Here is a 21782-nt window from a genome sequence, read left to right on the forward strand (position 1 = left end):
ACGACAATCCGCCTTTATTGACCGTGATCCTGTGTCTGTGAATGTTTGTGTACTTCTGTTTGTGTGAATGTGTTTGTGTCATTGTGTGTGCGCGACCATCCCTGCCCTCCATCTCGAAAGCCAGGCTCGCCACGACATACCGTATTGTTTGGACCAGGGGTCACCAACCTTTTTGAAACCAAGAGCTACTTCTTGGGTACTGATTAATGCGAAGGGCTACCAGTTTGATACACACTTAAATAAATTGCCAGTAATAGCCAATTTGCTCAATTTACCTTTAACTCTATGTTATTATTAATAATTAATGATATTTATCTTTGTTGAAACACTGATCATCTTAATGATTTCTCACAATAAATATATATAGAAACAGATAAATATCAATATGCAACACTTTATTTTTATATTTTCTCTAAGTGTACATTTTTCAAATTGAACATTTTCAAACGATCACTTCTAAGACAGTCTTGTGAAATCACAATATCCCATTTTAACTAGCTAGCCACTAACATTTTTTAACAAATCATGAATTACTTTGCACCATGTTTGTACAAATAATAACTCATGTAAAATACAAAAGTCAACTCTCAAATTTTTAAATAAATCATGTCACACTTTGAACTGGACACCAAATCTGTTATCTGTTTCTTTGTCAGTTAGTGAAGACCAAGTCTTTAAAATATTTTCTTGGATTTTCAAATTCTATTTGAGTTTTGTCTCTCTTAGAATTAAAAATGTCGAGCAAAGCGAGACCAGCTTGCTAGTAAATAAATACAATTTTAAAAATAGAGACAGCTCACTGATAAGTGCTGCTATTTGAGCTATTTTTAGAACAGGCCAGCGGGCTACTCATCTGGTCCTTACGGGCTACCTGGTGCCCGCGGGCACCGCGTTGGTGACCCCTGGTTTGGACTATAAGGCGCACTTAAAATCCTTAAATTTTCTCAAAAATCGACAGTGCGCCTTATAATCCGGTACGCCTAATGTACGGCATAATTCTGGTTGTGCTTACCGACATCGAAGCTATTTTATTTGGTACAATCAATGAGATGACGGGGCGGAAGAGGACCAAGGAGGGACAGGTGGAGGGACACAGCCCGAAGGAGAGGGTGACAATCTGGTCCAGTTACTTCAAAAGGCTGCTGGGAGAAACAGCAGACGCAGCTGAGGAAGAAGAAATACCATCAGTCCTCCCAAACCTGAACATCAACGATGGTCCCTTCACACTCGGGAGAGCTCGCCAGGGCAAAAGCCACAGTAAGAGTGGGAAAAAGCGCTGGCCCGGACGGCATACCCTCAGAGGTCGTGAAGAACTGTGATCTTGATGACATCATTCTAGAGTTCTGCAACCTTGCTCTGCTGCACAATCGGCTGCCTGATATGTGGTCTCTATCAAACATCGTACCAGTGCCCAAATCCGGAGACCTCTCGAAGCCAGACAACTACCGAGGCATCAGCCTGACCTGTATCACTGCGAAAGTCTACAACCGCATGATCCTAAACAGGGTCCGGCATGCAATCGACCCTCACCTGAGAGTAAATCAGAACGGCTTTCGAGAAGGACGAACAACTACAGCCCAGATCTTGGCACTTAGGAGATTGATTGAGGAGGTGAGGAAGGACAACTTGACTGCAGTCCTATGCTTCATAGACTTCAAAAAGGCATTTGACTCGATACATCGAGGCACGATGGTGAAGATCTTGAAGGCATACAGTATTCCTCCGAACCTACTCCGAGCAATAGAGTCCATGTACGCAGGAACAAGGGCCAGGGTGGTGACCCCAGATGGCAACAGCGAGGAGTTTGACATCCTGGCTGGAGTTATACAAGGGGATACACTAGCCCCCTTCCTCTTCATCATAGTCCTTGATCATGCGCTCAGGAAGGCAATAAATGGGCGAGAGCAGGAACTTGGCTTCACGCTGACACCAAGGAAGTCGAGTCGACAACCGGCAGTGGTCCTGACAGACCTTGACTATGCGGATGACATCAGTCTGCTCTCCAACAACGTGGAACAAGCACAAGAACTCCTACACAGGGTAGAGCTAGAGTGCGCCAAGGTTGGCCTTAGGCTAAATGCCAAGAAAACTGAGGTCATGACCTACAATGTTCCACCAGAACATCAACCTCTGATAACAGCAGGAGGCACTGTGCTGAAAGAAGTTGAGGACTTCAAATACCTGGGCGGATGGGTCAACTCAACTGAGCAGGATTTAAAAGTGAGGAAGGCACTTGCATGGAGGGCCCTGAACGGCATGACCAGTGTATGGAGCTCCAACCTCCCCCGCCAAATCAAACTCAGCTTCTTCTACGCGACAGTTGAGTCCGTTCTCCTCTATGGCAGCGAATGCTGGACCCTGAAGCCAACCCTGGAGAGGTCTCTGGATTGTTGCTACACCAGGATGCTGCGTGCAGTGCATAACATCAACAAGAGTGCGCACGTAACCGACAGAATCCTCTACAGGGGAATACCAAGGGTGAGCGAGAAGATTGCTGTAAGGAGAATGAGACTAGCAGGGCACTGCCAAAGGCATCAGGAGCTGCCAGCCAGCAAATTGGTGCTGTGGGAACCAACACATGGGCATCGGTCAAGAGGACGTCCCACACTAACATACATGGATGTACTCAAGAAGGATGCAGGAGCTCAGAGTACCAAGGAACTGGCCAAATGTATGGAGAATCGGAATGACTGGAAGCAACGATGGAAGGCTCGTCTGAGGACGACCTAGAGAGATGGTGTAATGATAAGTGTGACCAGTAGATGGCAGTCACACATAAGAGATACATGTAAACTGCAAGATGCCGCCTGTAAACAACAGCAAAACTTTAAATGTTCCATTGAGAATATATAAAATTACACACAGCGCTCAAAAATCTGTCCAAATGTTTTTATTACGACTTTGGTAAGCTATGAAGCCGCACCGCTTGATGGATTGTCGGCGCTTTAAACATACGAGTGTTATTATGGTGTGTGTATAAGGACCGCAAAATGGCACCTATTAGCAGACATATTATCTGGTGTTTTGTTTTGCAATATTATGCAAAACCAACTTTTCTTACCTTCTGGTATCTGCTGATCTGTATTTGGGATCTGCATAAGTACTGAAAGTTTGCGCGCTTCTGCCACTGTAGTCTGTGCCGTAGTCGATAAACGTATTCTTTTTCTCTACCTTCTTGTTATGTGGCATTCATCTTCCGCTGTTGCCATTTGTAATATAAAGTACCGTAAAGTTCTTACTCATATCTGTCAGTAGACTAGCTATCAAAGCGCTAAAAACTGTAGTGGTGGGTTTACATAATTCACCCACGGAACTTTAGTTATTAGAGGGTTCCGGTCGGACTGTTTTTCACGGGACACATTTCCGGCGTTGATGTTGCCTTATTGAGCCACGGATGAGGAGATGTTGATCCGTTATTGATTTAAGTAAAGTCTGAATGTCATTTAAACAGTTAGCTCCATCTTTTGACACTTCTTCCACTCCCGTACTCGCACGCTACACCGCTACAACAAAGGTGACGAGGAGAAGACCTATCGAAGGTGAGCCACGTAGGTAAGACCGCCCACAAAACGGCACATCCTGAAGAGACGCTCAGAAAACTACTTGAAAATGGTCTGTAAAACATAATCTATGCAACACTTTCACCAAAGAACACCCATCACTTGTTATGTGGATCACAAGATAGTGTTTTAAATTTTGAAAAAAATCATAATATGACCATTTTAATGCGCCTTATAATCCGGTGCGCCTTTTGTATTAAAATAGACCTGAATAGACCCGCTCATCGGCAGTGGGCCTTTTAATCCGGTGTGCCCTATGGTCTGAAAAATACGGTAATTAATGTACAATTAGCGTTGTACCTCTTCCTCCTTACACAGCTGGAAGTGCAACCCAGAAGAATAAGATAACGAAATATTTGGCGAACACCAGCATAGAAGTTGAAACACATCATTTAGAAGGAGCAGCAACTTTGGTGACGGACTTTAGTCTCACTGACTGCAGCAGCTCACCAGTAATCAATGCGGACTTTTAGGCAGGCAGAGAAGGTCTTTGTGACTGAACTACTATATTGGTCCCAAATGGGAGAATACAAAACAAATACATTTTTATATCTAAATATTTTTGAAGCAGACTTTTTGTTTGTTTGCTCTTAGTCAACTCCTCAGTCATAACTAAAAAAACTCTGCAGACAGTTTTAGTCCAAATCATATTTGAGTTTGTGGATGAAAACTATTTTGTTCCTGAAGTAATCATTAAACATACTGAAAAAGAAGCGAAACTGTCATCCTAAAACTGCGGAGGCTGTCATTAATTACTTAAGAGAAGAGCAGTCTCATTAATTTAATGATACTTTATTGTGTACACACACATATGTAGTCACGGGTTAGCAGGCGTGCTTTTCAGTTTGCTTTATGGAATATTTTGAGGCTTGATTGTTTTTCCACTACCATGGAGAAGATAAAGTTGATTCAATTTTAATTGTTGTATTAGTGCTAGATCACAGCAATTTAAGGACAAGTTTATACATTGTAATTTTATTACACAAACAAGCTTTATCTTATTACGTGACTGCATTTAATTTCTGGCATGGTTTACAATTAATCATTTATTCCCTGTATCGCACACGGAGTAGCAATCACATTTATTAAACAACTGTTTGGATTATTCTGTAGTCTTTCTATTGCTTTCTATTAAGAAAGTTTGGCACTTGTAACTGTGGAGGAGCGAGTGCAATACAGCCGGTTATGCCGCGCGTGTGCATATTGTGTGCAGGGTTTCCCCCACATGTAAACGATTAAAAATCACTTCTTTTTTTTTTAAACATGAAAACAAATTTAAGTGATATATTGTATGAATGGCTATACCGTATAATGTCTATTATTTACATAATGTTGGCTATACTAAGTTTGAAAAACAGCTCAAATATCATTAAAATGTTCCTCATTGCTTTATTTGGGAGAGTAAAAAACAAGCATCTAAATCACCTGTCAGTAGGCCGTCAGCTGATCGCGTACCTAAATGAGTTGAGACCCATCAAAAGTAAGGAGAAAAAGTTGAAGAGAAAGGTATTTTAGGCTAATTAATGCATTTCTTGTTTAAGCCAGTGTATACTACCCTAAATATTTTGACATTAGTACGGACAACAACGTCTAACTTCACGCCGTGTGCGTCTTTCAACCTCCGTTTGGACATCGCTGTGTGGAGTGTGCATTTGTCCCCGTGTGTGTGGGTTTTTTTTCCGGCCACTATAGTTTCCTCCAAATTCCAAAAATATGCATCATAGGTAATTGAAGACTGTAAATTGTCCATAGATAGGAATGTTAGTGTAAAGGATTGTTTATATACAGTCTATGTGCCCTGCGATTGGCCATGCTAATTTGAGTTAGCTTGTCAATGAGCTAGTCCATTGTACGTTAGCATTAAGCTAGCAGTATTAGTGCTCAATCTTCATCCTGCATAATTGTATTGCTTTTTTTTTTAGTTTATCCAAATTATATTATTAATCTAACGTGATTCCTGTGTGCACTTAATGTGTATATATAATGTACTTTGTTTAGTGTGAACAGTTTTACAGTGTCTTCATTGAGAAAAATATCAATAAAACACCTAAAGTAATTTTTTTAAAATCTTAACTCAAAGGACTGTTTACATATTTGACAAACTAACTTGTAAAAATTCCATCTAATATACCGAAAATATTGTCTGATTACAAGAACATTTGAAAAGTAACTGGCAACATATTATAATATAAATAATAATAACACTATTTGTTTTTATATATGCATAAAACATTAGTTTAGCCTTTTTAACGAAAATACATGCATTGCAAATCAAAATGATCACTTCATATATATGATGTGATATTGACCCCGCCCCCACTGCCACATATATAGTGGAAATCTAGGGGAAACCCTGGTGTGTGTGTTTGTATTGATTGTATTGGTGTATTGATTATTAGCCACGGCCCACTCCAACCCAGACACACATGCATGTGCTGAAGAGGAGCGATCACAGATTCAAGAGAAAAAAATTGTAAGGATAGAATAGAGCACTTACGACACAAAGCCTTCTGCAGGCGTCTGAGTTTCATTGCTGTTCGGTAGGCTGAAAATCGAACATTGTTCAGGTCGGCTGTAAAGAAAACGAGAGTCAGAACTGCACCACTTGAAAATGAATGCAAAACAGGTACCTAAGTCCAGCTTTACATGGCAATCACCTAGCAAAAACATTTTTAGAAAAGTCTTACATACAGATCTTGGTAGGGATCGGTACATTTCACATTTGAACTGATACGGTACTGATTCCTTGTACCTGGGAATCAGTACCGATACTAAATGGTACCAATTTGTGGCACCTGTGTGTGTGTCTGTGGTAATACATCTTAATTTGTTAAACAATAAAATCTTGAAATTTCATTTAAAACTTTTGTACTTAATCACGGCGGACCGCCGCAGCCAAATAAAAGCAGCCACAACCTAAAAATGAGGGTTTTTCCGTGAAGACAAATTTTATTAATATAATGTATTGTAGTACCCAGAAAGACCAGCTTCAGCTCCGTGCTTTAGTCCCAGACACACAACACTTCCTAATTATCCGCCAATTCCCTTTCAGGTACGGTATGTTCATAATCATGGGAACTATGAACACCAATAACACATGAGCATAAAATTTAACAACAGCTGGTCATTACAGTATGAATGGAGCACACTATTGACAAGTGACGCACCAAAAATTTGGCCACCAAAAAAAGACTTTGATCACCAGAACAGCCCTGCCGAAACCGGATGTTGTGATGATGTAAGCAACAGCTGGGTGGCAACCACGTGACCTAGAGGCATTCTGGGTTTCAGGCGATGGTCTAGAGCAGGGGTGTCAAACTCAAATACAGAGTGGGCCAAAATTTAAAATGAACAAAGCCGCGGGCCAAGGTTGAACAAATTAACCTTTTAATAGTGACCCAAACAAGTTTCGCATTGAATATTGAACAAGCAAGGCTTATATAACTTTATAGTGACATGCAAAATCGAGTTTCAAATAATAATAATAATAATTAAAAAATATCAATGGCATATCAAATAAAATTTAAATAAAAATTGAATGTCTCTTTTCTATTTGCAGCCTTCTGAGGTAAATATCAACATTAACTTTTTCCACAGGCTAATAAATTTGAAAATAAAATCACATTGAATAAACCAACCATTCAGGACTTTAAACTGCTCAGTTTGCAACACACTGATCTAATCTGATGTGCCCAAGCCAGATACCTGCCATCTTTTCTTGGATGCTAGTTCATTAATGTCGGGGCTCAGGCTTTGAGCTGAGGCAACCTTCATTATCGAACGAAGTTGTTCATCAGTCATTATATCTCATAGTCCGCCGGGACCACAGTCTTGGGGGCGTGCCTTAAAGGCACTGCCTTTAACGTCGACTACGAGCTGTCGTCACGTCTGCTTTTCATCCATTCTAACAACGTGTCGACCCGATCACAAAATATGTGCAGCGTCTGTATGCACAAACATGTGAATGCTATGCATACTTAATCAACAGCGATACAGGTTACACTGAGGGTGCCCGTATAAACAACTTTTACACTGTTAGAAATATACGCCACACTGTGTGAACCCACACCAAACAAGAATGACAAACACATTTTGGGAGAACATCCGCACCGTAACACAACATAAACACAACCGAACAAATACCCATACCTTTGCAACACTAACTCTTCCGGGATGCTACAATATACACCCCCCGCTACCACCAAAGCCCCCCCCCCCACACACACACACACACAAACCTTGTAGTGTCCCGGAAGAGTTAGTGCTGCAAAGGGCCAGAGTTTGACACCCATGGTCTAGAGCCCCATTAGGCTACTGTTTATTTACCTGAATTAGTGCAGATTTGGGCGTATTTTCAGATTGGTTTTATTTGAACATATATAGTTTCAAAATGATGCATCACATTTTTATATTTTCTTTCCAACCTGTCCAAAAAAAGAGCAAAAAAAAAGAAAAAAGCAATGCTTATTTAATTCTACCCCCTTTTCATTTCATATCAATTACTTACACATTCCACAATCTGTAATGTGTACATACAATTGATGTAGTGTTAATGCAACAGTTTTCTTCATAACTTAGTAAGTCACTTATATTGAGATAAATAATATCTCTCTTTTTTTTTTACTCAAGTTAAAGACATTTACCAGTATTCTTCTTCTTTGTACTTGTACTTGTAGCTTTAACAGTTTCTTAAAGTGGCTCATCTTAGTACATTGTTTCACATCTTTACTTAATCCATTCCATAATTTAATTCCTCATACTGATATGCTATAAGTCTTTATATGGGGACGGCGTGGCGCAGTAGAGAGAGTGGCCGTGCCAGCAACCTGAGGGTTCCTGGTTCAATCCCCATCTTCTACCAACCTTGTCACGTCTGTTGTGTCCTTGAGCAAGATACTTCACCCTATCTCTAAGATTATATTTCTCTTCTTTGGTTGAGAATAATTGTTGTACAATACAATTCATTGAATTTCAATATTTTTGATTAAATAAATAATGGGTTTGTATGTTCTCTATATCCTGCATTGTGTATTATCCTAATTGACCTTTTTTGTAACACGATTAGTGAATGTAATGTACTTTTGTAAATATTTCCCCATATTTCTGCACATTAACTCAGATATGGTAACACTACCGAGCAGTAGAGAATATGAAGGGATTTTTTGTCCAGAACATATTTTGCTTTATTCATTATATAAATATTTATTGCTACTTTATGTTGTATATTTGTATATGAGATTTCCAGTTTATTTGATAATCCATTATTACGCTTTTACTACAACTTTTTTTTACTATATTCTAATCTAATCTTGATTATGGCAAATTATATGTAATATGGAAATTTGTAAATTGTTCTTTGAGTGCAAAAATAAAAACACAATTTGTTTAATGCCCTTTAATTTATATTTTAACCTTGTAAAATTGTTCTTTGAGTGCAATAGGAAACATATGTTTATTGTATTGTAAGATTTTCTGTTAAATAAAGCCAAAATTAAAAATTTTTTGTAGTTCCCTTTATTTGTAAAAGTATCGAAAAGTATCGATATACATTTTGGTACCGGTACCTGTACCAAATTATTGGTATCGGGACAACCCTATACAGTATGTATGTGCATGTTTGATTCATGTAAAATAATAAAAAAGATTGTTGCAAACGTCTTACACAGAGACTGATAGAGTTCCGCCATCTTGGGATGGTCCCAGCATGTCGTCTGGGTTTGGTGGCTGTTTGAAAAGAAGGAAACACAATAAAAAAAAAAAAGATTGTTAGTTTTTATACAAGAGCACTATCCCCTGCTTTTTCGAGGAACACAAAAGAAGCATTTCCCCACACAGTTCAGTACAGTATATGCAAGTATTTCATTTTGCATTCACAGAGTCAAAAAGTAGAAGTGAAATATACATTTGTGGTACTTAAATAATCCATTACAGAGCCATCATCTGTATTTATATTTACTATACATGAATGATGAGATAAGATAATCTTTTACTTATCCCGGGGAAATGTACAGTGTTACGGCAGCAAAGGGCATAGATTGCAAACATAAAGTTAACTAATTACACCAAATAAATAGAAATACAACTAAAATTAAAAAAAATGTACAAGAAAAACAGATATTACAGTATGGAATTTTTCAGCAAAAAAGCTACAGTTTTAGCAAAACAAATTGTAGTCAGCATTTACATTATACATCACATTCACCCATTCACACATTGATTGATGCCGCCCCATTATCATATTCATGATATCATCATAATTATGATGTCATGAACAATTTAATTGGCAGTGATGTATATATTTTTTTTAAGGTTCAACAAATCTTGTGTTATTAGTTAACATACATTTTTTTTATTTTATCTTTTCGCTTTATTTTTCAATCAACACAGGCTACACTATACTCTGCCCTCCCTGAATGTTGGAATTTAGTTGGCCAAATATGTAAAATGTCTTTTGAGTTCAAGATGGAAAAAATAATTTGAGGTTGTTTTCTACAATGAAGTCACTGTAAAACTAAGTACACTCAGGAAAGTGCATCAATATACACATAAAGTGCACATACTGTACGTGTAGGAATCGCGTTAAATACAATTGCACCTTCATTTTAAAAGGTTATTTTAGAATTTTGCTTACTTTGATTGTTTTCCATGATTGTGTTTTACTTTCCTTTCTGCCTTTATAGCTAAGGGAATTACATCAGAGGAAAGTTACATTTGAAATACAAATGTTTACATTTACCGGTAATGTATTTTTATTTTTGTCCTTATTTTCTGTAGGCTATAAAAACGTTTACATTGTGATACAGTTTCAGCCATATCGCCTAGCCCAGTATGTGTATGTAAGTTTTTCCCCCTCTTTTTTTTTTAATATTGCAAAACTACATGCCAGACATTATGACTGCTATCATTATTTTGTATTTTATTTTCCTTCTAGCATATCTGTTTTTGTCAGTATACATTCAACCTTTCATTTAGTGGCACAAACGACAACACACAATTCCCTCTTCCTCTTGTTCGTCATTGTTACTCGTCTTATTTTCTATTTATTGTTTTAGGATCCCCCTTACCGGTACTCTGGTAAATATGCACTTCCTTGAAATAAAGTTAAAAAAAACAAAATAAATCAATAAAACTTTCCAGGCTGCTTTTTTCGATTTGGCCAACTTCTTGGTGCTGCATTTGTGTTTATGTGATTTCACTATCATAGAAAATAATAGATTTTTAAACATTTGCTCGTTACGTGCTGCATCGCAATGCATCATAAAAATTATGTATCGGCACACCCCTACTGTTTAATTGAGCTTTGCATACCTGCCGTTAACCTTTGCATGGGCAGCACTACAAAATAATAATGTTTTGCAGCAGATTCCTTGCACTTGGTTAAAGACGAAAGGGGTTCTGTGGTAAAAATCACAGGCTCTGCAAAAATTGTTCAGTTACTCAGCTCAGTTATTTATGCTTCCAGCTGCTTGCACAAATACATATAAAAATCATCCGGCACTGAACAGCACAGAAATGTGTTCAATTTCCCGACCTACACTAATTATTATATATTAGCATGCACACCTGACTAACATTAGTGTAATATAGTTGACTGCAGATGTCTCACTCACATGAATCACTGAAAAAAACCCAACTACTTTCTTCCAGGAAAAGGCACAGCGGCTCTACGGACAAGTCAACGCAATGGTGATGCATCGTTAGTTGGCAAGATGTGGCGTGGCGGCAGGAGATTAGCTGCCTTGCCCAAAGGCAAGATCATGATTCTTGCCCACATTTTCCCAACGCAAAAAACAAAACAGCATAGCTAAATATAGGTTTAAATGTCCTCTCAGCTCTAGATCAACCGTTACATGGGGGTGCGGGGGGCGATGTACCCCGCCATTAACTCATCCTCCAAGAAGGTCAAGATCATTAAACAGAAGTAAGTTAAGGATATATTTCATATGGAACAGTTATATAGATGATTATTTTATTAAACTAACTAAATGGTCTTGTTTACTTGGCAGCATGTCTCTTCAGATCACATTAACAATCTTGCATGAGGAGGAGCAAACCTCAACATTTGCATTTGGAAATAAGGGATACTTTCTGCTAAATAAGAGAAAATTATGAACTTAAGGAAAAATATGTTTTTTTCCACCAGAATTTCCCCAGACTGCCTGCCTACTGTAGTGTAGTGTAGTTTACAGTCATACTTTTATCTCAAATGCCTAGAGCAGTGGTTCTCAACCTTTTTTCAGTTTTGTACCCCCTGTGAACATTTTTTAATTCAAGTACCCTCTAATCAGAGCAAAGCATTTTTGGTTAAAAAAAAGAGATAAAGAAGTATAATACAGCACTATGTCATCAGTTTCTGATTTATTAAATTGCATAACAGTGCAAAATATTGCTCATTTGTTGTGGTCTTTCTTGAACTATTTGGAAAAAAAAGATGTGAAAATAACTAAAAACTTGTTGAAAAATAAACAAGTGATTCAATTATAAATAAAGATTTCTACACATAGAAGTAATCATCAACTTAAAGTGCCCTCTTTGGGGATTGTAATAGAGATCCATCTGGATTCATGAACTTAATTCTAAACATTTCTTCACAAAAAAAGAAATCTTTAACATCAATATTTATGGAACATGTTCGCAAAAAATCTAGCTGTCAACACTGAATATTGCATTGTTGCATTTCTTTTCACAGTTCTTTTTGACAGACATTTTTAAAAAAATCTCACGTACCCCTTGGCATACCTTCAAGTACCCCTAGGGGTACGCGTACCCCCATTTGAGAACCACTGGCCTAGAGTATAGTATGTGTTACTATACTCTTGTATAGTAACACATATACTAGAATATACTAGAGCATAACTGGAATTTTTTCCCCCACGACAGTTCTTGGGGAAAAATACATTAAACAAATACACGAGAGGGCGCCGGGAAACTTGAGCAAAGTAATAACCTAACTTAGGTGTTCACATGCATTTTAAAATGTTGCTTTTTGCCGAAGTCATGCAATAATAATAATGATGTAACAATAATAATGGTGTACATGGTGATTATCTTAATTAAATGTGCTGATAAAATAAAGGTAAAAACATATATTTTAATACAAAATTGTATTTCTGAATCAAGCAATTTTATTACAGGTGACCTTGCTCATAGGGTTTTAAAAATGTTGTATGTTACAAATAGGTGTTTGCCTAGACGGTGCACGTTCGAGCTGCAATTCCGCCCTCTTTTTGGTCCGACCATGTAAACTTTACACCCCTATAATACACACATAAAAGGATAATGTTATGTTACAAAAGCAGTGTTTAGAAAAACGTATTCCACTCATTGGTTCATTAGCAATATAGCAACCCCCATTGCAGTCATTTTTAAATCTTTTAATTCTTGAACATCTCTTTTGTGGATGTGCAGACGCCAGGGGCATGTGCGTTTGCACGAAGGCCATGTTTGACAGCCGAAATGGCATTCATCTAATTTCACCCAAAACGGCAATTTCTACTACCATATTTTCCGGACCATAGGGCGCACCGGATTATAAGGCGCACTGCCGATGAATGGTCTATTTTTGATTTTTTTTTTTCATATACAGTATAAGGCGCACCGGATTATAGGGAGTCTATTTATTTTATTTTTTTTCTAAATTGAAAACACTTCCTTGTTGTCTACATAACCAACTCAGTGACCTAGTGGTTAGAGCAGGGGTCACCAACCTTTTTGAAACCAAGAGCTACTTCTTGGGTACTGATTAATGCGAAGGGCTACCAGTTTTATACACACTTAAATAAATTGCCAGAAATAGCAAATTTGCTCAATTTACCTTTAACTCTGTTATTATTAATAATTAACTATATTTATCATTGTGGAAACACTGATCATCTTAATGATTTCTCACATTAAATATATATAGAAACAAATAAATATCAATATGCAACACTTTATTTTTATATTTTCTCTAAGTGCACATTTTTCAAATTGAACATTTTCAAATGATCACTTCTAAGACAGTCTTGTGAAATCACAATATCCCATTTTAACTAGCGAGCCACTAACATTTTTTAAACAAATCATGAATTACTTTGCACCATGTTTGTACAAATAATAACTCATGTAAAATAAAATAAAAATAAAAAAAAAATAATTTATGGAACATCATTAGTAATTTTTCCTGATTAAGATTAATTTTAGAATTTTGATGACATGTTTTAAATAGGTTAATATCCAATCTGCACTTTGTTACAATATATAACAAATTGGACCAAGCTATATTTCTAACAAAGACAAATCATTATTTCTTCTAGATTTTCCAGAACAAAAATTTTAAAAGAAATTCAAAAGACTTTGAAATAAGATTTTAATTTGATTCTACAGATTTTCTAGATTTGCCAGAATATTTTTTTTGAATTTTAATCATAATAAGTTTGAAGAAATATTTCACAAATATTCTTCGTCGAAAAAACAGAAGCTAAAATGAAGAATTAAATTACAATTTATTTATTATTCTTTAAAAAATAAATTTACTTGAACATTGATTTAAATTGTCAGGAAAGAAGAGGAAGGAATTTAAAAGGTAAAAGGGTATATGTCAGAGGTCGGCAACCTTTACCACTCAAAGAGCCATTTTGGCAAGTTTCACACATTAAAGAAAGTAATGGGAGCCACAAAATATGTTTTTAAAATTTAAAATGAAAAACACCGCATACAAAGCTTAAACGCTTTGTGCTATGTTAACTAGGGGTCCCAGACACACGCACCTGCACGTACTTTAATGTGGAAATTTGATGTTAGTGCAGCCCGCGAGTTTTGAATGAATGTCGCTTGCGTCATACTTGCCAACCCTCTCATTTTTCCCGGGAGACTCCCGAATATTACAGCGTGATGACACTGCATTTGGCGCCCTCTAGAGTCTGCCCAATCAGTGTATCTGCTCGGCCACAAGTGGAATGCAGCTTTGGCTTGATAGCGTTACAGACAGCAAGGCTACTAAGTCAACAGCCACACATCTTACACTGACGGTACCAATACCCAGAATCCCATGCAGCCCTAACTCTTCCGCTCAACCAACGCACGGAGAGGGGGGGGTTGATGTGTGGGGGGATTTGGTGGTAGCGGGGGTGTATAATGTAGACCGGAAGAGTTAGGGCTGCATGGGATTCTGGGTAATGGTTGTGTTGTGTTTATGTTGTGTTACAGTGGGATGTTCTGCAGAAATGTGTTTTTCATTCTTTTTTGGTGTGGGTTCACAGTGTGGCGCATATTTGTAACGTAACAATGTTAAAGTTGTTTGATACGGCTACCGTCAGTGTAAGCTGTGTGGCTGATGAGTAAGTATGCTTTGCTGTCTCCTGTGTGAGCAAGTAATAAAAACATGCAACATGCGGCTGAACTGGCACGCTGTATGTAAATGCTATAGAGGACAATTACTGCAGTGCAATTAGGGCATGCCCTTTATATAGTAATAAGAGTATAAATAGGATTATTTTTTCCTGGGAGTAGTCTATGAGAGACACTGACATCCATAAGTCTCCTGGGAAAATCGGGGGGGTCGGCATGTATGTAGCTGAGCCGCATCAGAGTGGTCAAGGAGCCGCATGCGGCTCCGGAGCCGCGGGTTGCCGACCCCTGGTATATGTGTTTAAAAATCCTTAAATCATTTTTAAGGTTGTATTTTTTCTCTAAAACTGTCTTTCTGAAAGTTATAAGAAGCAAAGTAAAAAAATAAATGAATTTATTTCAACAGGTGAAGACCAAGTCTTTAAAATATTTTCTTGGATTTTCAAATTCTATTTGAGTTTTGTCTCTCTTAGAATTAAAAATGTCGAGCAAAGCGAGACCAGCTTGCTACTTGTGGGGAGGCGGGGCCGGCGGACCGACGGCGCCCGTTCCAAGATGGCGGCGAGGAGGCGTGGACGAGCGAGCGGCAAGGCAGGGTGCGCTGGGAGCGACGCCGCCATCAGCACAAGGTGCGTGAAGCGCGCAGCTGTGGACAGTGCAATCATCCTCGCGGACCGTATAAAAGGGCGAGAGACGTGAACATCAAGAAAGGAGACGGAGAAAGACGGCGGACAGGAGGAAACCATCCTCTGCTGCCACGCAAACGACGGCGACGTGCTGCTGAAAAGCAGACGGCGGACGGGAGGAAACCATTCGTGTGCTCACGTGAGAAAAAAGGCAGCTGCTGAAAAGCACGCAGAAGACTCTTTCATTGAAATAATAAAGAAGTCTAAACCGTCTCACGACAATGTCTTCCATGGATGGTCCTGAGAACCCGCACGACAGTTAGGACTGTCACACTAGTAAATAAATACAATTTAAAAAATAGAGGCAGCTCACTGGTAAGTGCTGCTATTTGAGCTATTTTTAGAACAGGCCAGCGGGCGACTCATCTGGTCCTTACGGGCGACCTGGTGCCCGCGGGCACCGCGTTGGTGACTCCTGGGTTAGAGTGTCCGCTCTGAGATCGGTAGGTCGTGAGTTCAAACCCCCGCCGAGTCATACCAAAGACTATAAAAATGGGACCCATTACCTCCCTGCTTGACACTCAGCATCAAGGGTTGGAATTGGGGGTTAAATCACCAAAAATGATTCCCGGGCGCGGCACTGCTGCTGCCCACTGCTCCCCTCACCTCCCAGAGGGTGAAAAAGGGGATGGGTCAAATGCAGAGGACAAATTTCACCACACTAGTGTGTGTGTGACAATCATTGGTACTTTAACTTTAATACTCGTGTGTTGAAGCACATCAAACGGTGCAGCCTACACTTATCTCTTATGTTTGAGTGCCATCTACTGGTCACACTTATCATTACACCATGTACCAAATAAAATTGCTTCGAGGTGGGTAAACCAAACTTATTCCTTACATTAGGCGCAACGGGCTATAAGGCGCACTGTCGAGTTTTGAGGAAAAAAATGATTTTAAGTGCGCCTTATAGTCTGTAAAATACGGTAAGTTCAACTTCTAATTGTGACAAATACAGACATTATTTTGTTAATCTGTTCTTGTAAACCACTATTGAGGACATCCGCTGCTGCGGAACATTAGTGGGGTTCGCTGTCCGTCAATACCCACCTGCTTCTTTTGTGATGCGCACTAACGGGACTTGACTTGTGAAAGCTGACAGCTTTGCCTTGCAGAACGACTATTTAATTTTTGTATTTGTAGCAAGCACCAACGCAGCTGTAACAACATCTGGCGATCTATGCATACACACTTCTCATTCATCTCCCCCTAACCACTTCCCTGCTTCTCCCACCTCCGTGTCAGGTCCTAGTTCAAACAGGCCCCAAAGAGAAACGTTTCGGCTGCAACAGTCATTACACATGTAGTAGAAATCCGGGGTTTGCTTTGTGAGTGCATAAGGACGACAAAATGCAGTACATTTAGGGCCTGACTTACTAACGGTTTGCGTGTACTAAAACATGTGCAAACCTGATTACACATGCAAAGCTGATCTACTTTAAGGTGTGCAATCCATTTTGCGTTTCTGTCTTCATTAATAATATACAAAATATATGCTGCTCATCAAAACGCCCACAATACTGGGAGAAGATACCATGATTAGAACACACACAAGCATTTTAAGCGGGAAAGTAGGACACAAATTTGTTGCCAGAAGTCATATGTGTGCTGCTATGGAAACAAATAAATGAACAATCAGTCCTGGAAATTATTAAAATGTTCTAAATATGGTAAATACTAGACATATTTACACATATTGTTATGAATGTGTCTGTTACTATAATATAGGGTTGTAATGGTAAACGGTATAATGATGAACCACGGTAAAATTCCAGACGGTTAGTAATGTCATTTACATTTTTAATGACCGAAAAACCGTCATTTATCAATAAATTTTAGGCAACACTGCTTACTTCCTGGAAACGGAAAAGACGCAGCACCCAGTGCAAGCGCACTAGCACCGTTAGACTCGAGAAAAAATAGTGGCAACTACGCGGACTTTGCTCGAAAACTTTGCTCTCGAGATGTTCCCTCCCAGTAAACTGAGCCGATTGCTACGTTTCACTTGCTTCTACTTCCGTGGAGTCTTGGCGTGCGTTTAAAAGCGCACTGCTGTTATTAGATGACGAAAGGTGTGGACAATATTGGAGACAGACACATTTGTCCAACAATAAAAGTAAATCTTGGAGGAGAAAAATATTTGATTGTACAGTTTCATTTTGAATGTGCAACATCGCGTCCTTAGGTCGGATGCTAGGACTGAGAGTTACCATGCGATGTGTCAGGCGATGTGTAGGGAACATTGCCACAACTTGTTTATAAAGTCTTTAGTTTTTTAACTGGGATGCTCACTCGTCCTTTATTTAACTGCTAAAATTTTTTGTCATCTCATCGAATTGAATGCATGCTGTGTTGTCAGTGAGGGGTAGAGATTGTGTATTAGATGTGTGAGGTATCATTCCTGTTTATTTTTGTTGGCCAAACTGTTGCACTGCACCACATGGAGAACGAAGCTTGACTTTATCTTCATTGGCATAACTGCTTTGTGTTTCATACTGATATCAAAAAGTAAACAGCATGTTTTTTTACATTATTTGTTTTTTTTCATTTCACAAAGTTATTACTTTAATAACCATTCATGGACATTAATGGGATGCTCACTCGTCCTTTAACTGCTAACTTTGCCAGTGTTCCCTGTCTTTAAATATAAGGATAACGTTTATCTAAAGCCTTTTTATTAGACATTACAAATTACATGATGACATTGCGTTCACACACCAACACTGTTTTGCCTAACATAATAAATAATTGTTAATAATGGGGATTTCAATTTTGAGAAAAAATAATCTTGAATATTATTTTGTCCATTATCGTGCAGCCCTATATATGTAAGACTAGATCTCATACATGATCACTATTTTTAGCTATATAGACATGCTATATAGTTAAGTCTGCGATGAGGTGGCGACTTGTCCAGGGTGTACCCCGCCTTCCGCCCGATTGTAGCTGAGATAGGCTCCAGCGCCCCCCGCAATTCGAAGGGAATAAGCGGTAGAAAATGGATGGATGGATGGATATAGTTAGGTACCATCGTGCACAATTTTCACATACATTTATTTATTCATGTTATTATTTAGTTTTTGCCATATTAATTTGTTTCGAATGCTTGTGTTGCTTTCATATGAACATTACATTTTCTACTTGAGGTACATACATGCATGCATACATTTTGAACGTGTTGTGTTTTTTAAATAAAATTTGGTTAAAAGATTTCAGTATAAAGTTTTTGAACATTTTGAGCACATTTAAAAATACCGCGATAATCACTTCTGGTTGGCGACAAGATGGAGTAGTCGCACTTTTTTCACGCTCCCGCAAATTTCATTCCTACCATTCTGTATAGCTCGACTGAATGCAGTAACTGCTACTAACGTTTTAATAGTACTAATACCTTTTCGCGCTAAATGAGAAAATGTCTAACAAAGCCAAAAAGGAGGAGCAAAGGAAGGAGGATCTGGCGGCAAGTAACATCATGGCTACGCTAACTACAATGCTAGCGGACCACAAGACTTCTCTCTCGTCGGAGTTTAACTCCGCCTTTTCCAAACTCAACAACACGCTGGACTGTATTCAGACCACACTTCTGGAAAACCAGAAGCATCTCTCCTCACTAGAACTGTTTGCCGACACGACCAGCCAGGATATGCTGGCTATGAACACCAAGCTAACATTCGTAACCGAGGAGAACGCGAGGCTAAAAGCTAAGCTAATAGACTTGGAGAGCAGAAGTCGTCGGAACAACATAAGAATTGTCGGCGTACCCGAAAACATCGAAGGTCCAAACCCAACAACGTTCTTCTCTCAACTGCTGGTCGAAGTCTTGGGTGAACACACGCTGTCGTCGACCCCGGAGCTGGACCGTGCCCACCGCTCGCTAACAGCAAAGCCAGGCCCCGGTGAGAGACCGCGTGCTATCGTGATATGCTTCCACCGATTCCAGACGAGGGAGCTGGTGGTGCGGGAAGCTCGGAAACGCAAGGGCAAACTAAAGTACAAGGACTGACCGATACACATCTTTGAAGACTACTGCCCTGAAATACTGGAACAGCGGGCCGTGTACCGGGACGTCATGAGGGATCTCTACAATCTGGGCCTCAAACCAGCACTCCACTATCCGGCTAAGCTAATGGTTTCAACCGAGGGTGGAAAGAGACGACGACTCGCATCTCTCAAAGACGCCCAAGATTTTGTCAAATCCCACAATCAACGCAGCCAAGAACATGCAAAAGAGTAATCTCAGTTGGTATGACTTTATTGAAACTTTGTTTGATACGATGTGACTACCCCACAGTGCATGGCAGGACGGCGCTAGCTTGGCTAACTGCAGCCATGTCTGGAGGCCACACTGCCAGCACCAACCTTAACAATCATCGCCTGCTTTATCACGGTTAACCATCCTAACATATCGCCAACTCCAGGCCTGACCTTGAATATTACATCTGTGTGGTCACTCATTGGATCCACTTTCATTCACTCTTTGTTTAACCTTTCAGCTAATATATTATACTGACATTCTAGAGCTAACCTGGTTAATATACAATTATCATTATTGTTTAAACAATCCGCAATATTGGTAATTCTGTTTTATTTTGCTACATCGACACGCAAATTGTTTTGTCTCCCCTTTACATTTATTTAACATGTTCTAATACATATATATTCCTACACTGTGGTTTTACTTTTTTGACAAAAACAAGAAAGTTTGATCATATTACGCCTATACTGGCTCACTTGCACTGGCTTCCTGTGCACTTAAGATGCGACTTTAAGGTTTTACTACTTACGTATAAAATATTACACGGTTTAGCTCCAGCCTATCTCGCCGATTGTATTGTACCATATGTCCCGACAAGAAATCTGCGTTCAAAGAACTCCGGCTTATTAGTGATTCCCAGAGCCAAAAAAAAGTCTGCGGGCTATAGAGCGTTTTCTATTCGGGCTCCAGTACTCTGGAGCTTAGAGATGCTACCTCAGTAGAAGCATTTAAGTCCCATCTTAAAACTCATTTGTATAATCTAGCCTTTAAATAGACCCCCCCTTTTTTAGACCAGTTGATCTGCCGTTTCTTTTCTTCTCTCCTCTTCTCCCCTGTCCCTTGCGAGGGGGAGTTGCATAGGTCCGGTGGCCATGGATGAAGTGCTGGCTGTCCAGAGCCGGGACCCCGGGTGGACCACTAGCCTGTGCATCGGTTGGGGACATCTCTGCGCTGCTGACCCGTCTCCGCTCGGGATGGTTTCCTGTTGGCCCCGCTGTGGACTGGACTCCCGCTGATGTGTTGGATCCACTGTGGACTGGACTTTCACAATGTTATGTCAGACCCACTCGACATCCGTTGCTTTCGGTCTCCCCTAGAGGGGGGGGGTTACCCACATATGCGGTCCTCTCCAAGGTTTCTCATAGTCATTCACCGACGTCCCACTGGGGTGAGTTTTTCCTTGCCCGTATGTGGGCTCTGTACCGAGGATGTCGTTGTGGCTTGTACAGCCCTTTGAGACACTTGTGATTTAGGGCTATATAAATAAACATTGATTGATTGATTGATTGACTTTTTCTGTTGGTATTTGACCTAACTGCTGACCTACTTATCTCTTGGTTGGTTACTGTTATTCCTTACCCACACATCCATGATGGTATACACGTTCATGCATGGGTGTGTGTGTATGTGTGTATACATATATATATATAGGTGTGTGTATATATGTAAATGTACATGGCACCACTTGTACTTTATGTTACTATATGCTTTATGAGTTGTTTACACTTTTATAATTTATTTTTCTCGCTTTCTGAAGTTATCTTAGTACTGGGTACTATGTTTCCTGAGGGAATATATTGCAGTTTTGATGCCCTTTTAAATGTTCTGACTCAGTTGGAGCCAATCTGTTGTTCTCGGGAGGTGGAAAAAAACGGAAGCCGATATGGATACGTCCACGCAGGCGCAAGGGCAGCGCACTGCTGTGAAAAGGACACTTAAGGTTCAGTTTCGACAATGGGGTTCTCAGGTCCTGGGACGATGGCCCTGTAGGTGGTTCCCAGGTTTAACCCACCTGGCATTGTTGTACGTTGTTGTGTCTGCGAGTATGTGTGTGAGTTTGTTGTGTTTTCTATATGTATGTGTTTTTATGGGTTTGTTTATCTCCTCATTCCTTCCTCTCACGCTTCTGTTTCATCCCCTCCTCTTACCAGTACTCTCTGCAGTTTCCAGTTA

The 21782-nt window shown here is 39.5% G+C and overlaps 1 protein-coding gene across 8 annotated transcripts in view; it reads right to left on the bottom strand.

Annotated features, from left to right (window-relative positions):
• Nucleotides 1-21782, bottom strand: part of dmd (dystrophin) — a 565648-nt gene that overhangs the window by 61002 nt on the left and 482864 nt on the right. For all 8 annotated transcript variants that reach the window (XM_062054060.1, XM_062054059.1, XM_062054057.1 and 5 more), the window contains 2 exons: nucleotides 9223-9284; nucleotides 6058-6132 (listed from right to left, as the gene is read on the bottom strand). In XM_062054060.1, the coding sequence (XP_061910044.1) occupies nucleotides 6058-6132; nucleotides 9223-9284 (137 nt within the window). The remainder of the gene's footprint in view (nucleotides 1-6057; nucleotides 6133-9222; nucleotides 9285-21782) is intronic.

The sequence above is a fragment of the Entelurus aequoreus genome, linkage group LG07 (assembly GCF_033978785.1).
Source record: "Entelurus aequoreus isolate RoL-2023_Sb linkage group LG07, RoL_Eaeq_v1.1, whole genome shotgun sequence".
Lineage (NCBI taxonomy): Eukaryota > Metazoa > Chordata > Actinopteri > Syngnathiformes > Syngnathidae > Entelurus > Entelurus aequoreus.